General features: G+C 38.0%; 1 protein-coding gene across 1 annotated transcript; it reads left to right on the forward strand.

The window, feature by feature from the left end:
• The first annotated feature begins 1,240 nt into the window (after nt 1–1,240).
• Nucleotides 1,241–1,801, forward strand: LOC138899367 (uncharacterized mitochondrial protein AtMg00300-like). The gene has a single exon (XM_070185547.1). It carries the CDS (start codon nt 1,241–1,243, stop codon nt 1,799–1,801), a length of 561 nt encoding a protein of 186 aa, XP_070041648.1.
• Nucleotides 1,802–3,422: the final 1,621 nt, after the last annotated feature.

Below are 3,422 nucleotides of genomic sequence, written 5' to 3' on the forward strand. Positions count from 1 at the left end.
TATATATGGGGGTTGTAGTTGGGGACTATAGAGATTTTATTGTACTTTTCTTCTCATTCGTAGTGAAAAATTCTCTTTGTTTTTACCCCGAGGATTAGGCTTAGCCGAACCTCGTTAAATCCAAGTGTTGATTTTTCTTCTCTATTTGCTTTGTGTTTGATTGTGTGCTAGTTAACGCACGATCTTTCGCGATAATTGGTATTAGAGCAAGGTTCGGGTTACTACATATAATCTAGGGTTAAGATGTCTTTGTCATCTTCAACAAAGTACGAAGTAGAGAAATTTAACGGGGGTTCTAGTTTCAGTCTATGAAAGATTAGGATGAAATCGTCCCTGTGTTACAAGGGTTATGGAAGACAATTGATGAAGATTTTCCTGAAGAGATGAAAGAGACAGAGAAGGCAGACCTGAATGAGAGGGTTTTGAGTGTGATCTTCATGAGCGTTACATATAGCGTTCTTCAGGAAATTGCTAAAGAAACTTTTGCAGCAATGGTATGGAAGAAGCTCGAAGATCTGTATTCTAAGAAATCGCTGACAAACTGCCTCTACCTGAAAAAGAGGTTATACAATCTCCGTATGAACGAAGGTACACCTGTTAAAACTCACCTTGATGAGTTTAATTCAATTATAATGGACCTGAAGAACGTGGATATCAAAATTGAGAGTGGGGATCAGGCCTTGGTTGTGTTATGTTCTTTACCATCATCTTATGATATTTTTTTCGATACGCTGCTATATGGAAAAGATAGTATTTTACTGAAAGATGTTAGTAATGCACTAAAATCTAAAAAGTTGAAAAAGAGCTTTCCAAATAACAGAACTGAGGGTGAGGGTCTTGCGAGTAGAGGAAGAACACAACAAAAGGATTTTAATAGGATAAAGTCAACCGCTAGGTCGAAGTCTAGAGCAAGGAAGCAGAATTGTTATGAGTGCGGGGAGCAAGGTCACTACAAGAGAGAGTGTCTCAAGCTGAAAGAGAAAAGAGGAAAGCAGAAAGTGGATAATTCAGCAAATGTTGTTGACACTAACAATAATTCTGATGATAGTGATTATGTAGGGGAAGTATGTGCCGTGAGTTCTAGTCATGGGAAGAATTCATGGGTTCTTGATTCTGGTGCTACTTTTCACATGTGTCCACATAAGAATTAGTTTGTAACTTACAAGCAGATCAATGGGACAATCTAATGGGAGATGACAATCCATTACCAGTATAGGGGATTGGTAACATCAGATTTAGAATGTTCGATGGAATTACCAAAAACATTGAGTGTTGGCATGTTCCTCGGATAAAGAGAAATTTGATTTCTCTTTCGACTTTGGATGATCAAGGGTATAAGTTTCACTCCGAGAATGGAACACTTAAAGTGTGTAAAGGCTTCATAGTACTCATGAAGGGTAAACTGCATTCTAAATTATATCATCTCCAGGCCAGTGTAGTTGAAGGGAAAGCTATTATAGCTTCTGGGAAAAGGGATCTGAATCAGTCTCAGTTATGGCACTTACGACTTGGTCATATGAGTGATAAGGGATTGTCTTTGTTGAGTAAGCAGAATTTGCTGAATGGGTACAAAAATCAAGTTTTGAATTTTTTTGAGCATTGTGTGTTTGGTCAACAGACAAGGGTAAAGCTCAGCAAGAAGGCAGAGCACAAGACCAAAGACAAGTTAGATTATATACATTCAGACTTGTGGGGTCCAAATAGAGTTTCCTCCAAGAGTGGTGCTTTGTTAAATGGAAGACGATGGTTGAGAGGCAGACATAAAGAAAAGTTAAGTGTCGTCGAACTGACAATGGGTTAGAATTTTGCTATTCTGAGTTCAATAATGTCTGTAGTAGAGAGAGCATAGTGAGACACCGCACTTGTGTCGGAACACCACAATAAAATAGTATTGCAGAACGTATGAATAGAACACTTTGTGATAGGGCATGAAGCATGCTTTCACACTCATGTGTTAGCAAGAATTTTTGGGCTGACGCAATCAATACGACTTGTTATTGGGTCAACAGATCTCCATCCACAGCTATTGAGTTCAAAACTCCTTTTGAGGTATGGTATGGTCCGGTTCACTTGCTGATTATTCAAATTTAAGGATATTTGGTTGTCCTGCTTATGCTCATGTGAGGGATGGAAAACTTGAGACGATGGCAAAGTGCATATTTTTAGGGTATGCAAATGGAGTGAAAGGTTATAGGTTGTGGTGCACATATCAAAATACTCCAAGGCTAATTATCAGTAGGGATGTGACATTTAATAAATTTGCCTCACTGGACAGTCAGAGGGAGAAGGCAATAGCAGAAAAAGATCATGGTGTCAGTGACCGCATAGAGCTAGAAATTGAATTTCCACTAGCTCAGCCCAATAGTTCTAAAGTAAAGGAAGTGGAGGAGGTGCAAAATATTGACCAAGACATTGCAACAGGCATAGAGAAAAGAGTGATCAACCGACCGCAAAGGTTTGCAAATGTAGTTGATGGGAATCTTCTTAGATATACGAATCTTGTTGGATTTGCTTTGGCAGTTGCAGAGACCGTTGATGCGTTTGAGTATTATAGCTATCCAGAAGCTATTCAGGGTATAGAACCAAATCGACGGATTAGTGCTATAGCTGAAAAGATTGAGTCTCTTAACAAGTTTAGGCGTTGCCTAGACTTGGTTGATGTGTATGACAATGGGTAGAGCCCCCACGAGGGCTGAGGGCAAGGTAGAGAGATGTTGTTCCTGTTGATGAAGAGAATTCAAGCCAAGGGGAAGATTTGTTATTTTGTGTCTTAAATTATTTTATTGTATTTTTAGGAAACCCATAATCCCTATAGGATTAGGAAAACTCATTATCCTAATAGATTAGGGAAATGAAAAGCTATTGTCCTTGTTAAATTGGGAAACCTTTCTCTTATAGGTGTGTGACTATTTGGGATCTATATATAGGGGTTGTAGTTGGGGATTCTAGAGATTATATTGTATTTTTCTTCTCATTCATAGTGAAAAACTCTCTTTGCTTTTGTCCCGGGGATTAGGCTTAGCTGAACCTCGTTAAATCCTTGTGTTGATTTTTTTTCTCTATTTGATTTGTGTGTGATTGTGTGCTAGTTAAACCACGATCTTCCGCAACAATAACAAATTTGAACTCGAGCTATATTTGACTTGCACTTATAGGAAAATATCATGCGCCTATGATATAGTATTAGGATAAGCGGTCCCCTTCAAAAGCCCTACGGTCCAAAATCCAAATATATTTTGATGGTAGAAATGGAATTTCAGAAGTACAAGTCAATGATCAAAGCATAGATAACCGAAGAAATTGTGCAATAAGACTTCTACAATCTTATGATGACTAATAAATTTGGAAGATATATAGAATCGTTTGGATTAGCTTAAAAAGTGACTTTTCAAAAGAAATAGCTAAGCCAAAAAATAATAAGT

The sequence above is a fragment of the Nicotiana tomentosiformis genome, chromosome 1 (genome assembly GCF_000390325.3).
Source record: "Nicotiana tomentosiformis chromosome 1, ASM39032v3, whole genome shotgun sequence".
NCBI lineage: Eukaryota > Viridiplantae > Streptophyta > Magnoliopsida > Solanales > Solanaceae > Nicotiana > Nicotiana tomentosiformis.

What these genes read in the sequence shown, in the direction of transcription:
- LOC138899367 (XM_070185547.1), top strand. Translation starts at nt 1,241, where the DNA reads ATGTTCGATGGAATTACCAAAAACATTGAGTGTTGGCATGTTCCTCGG.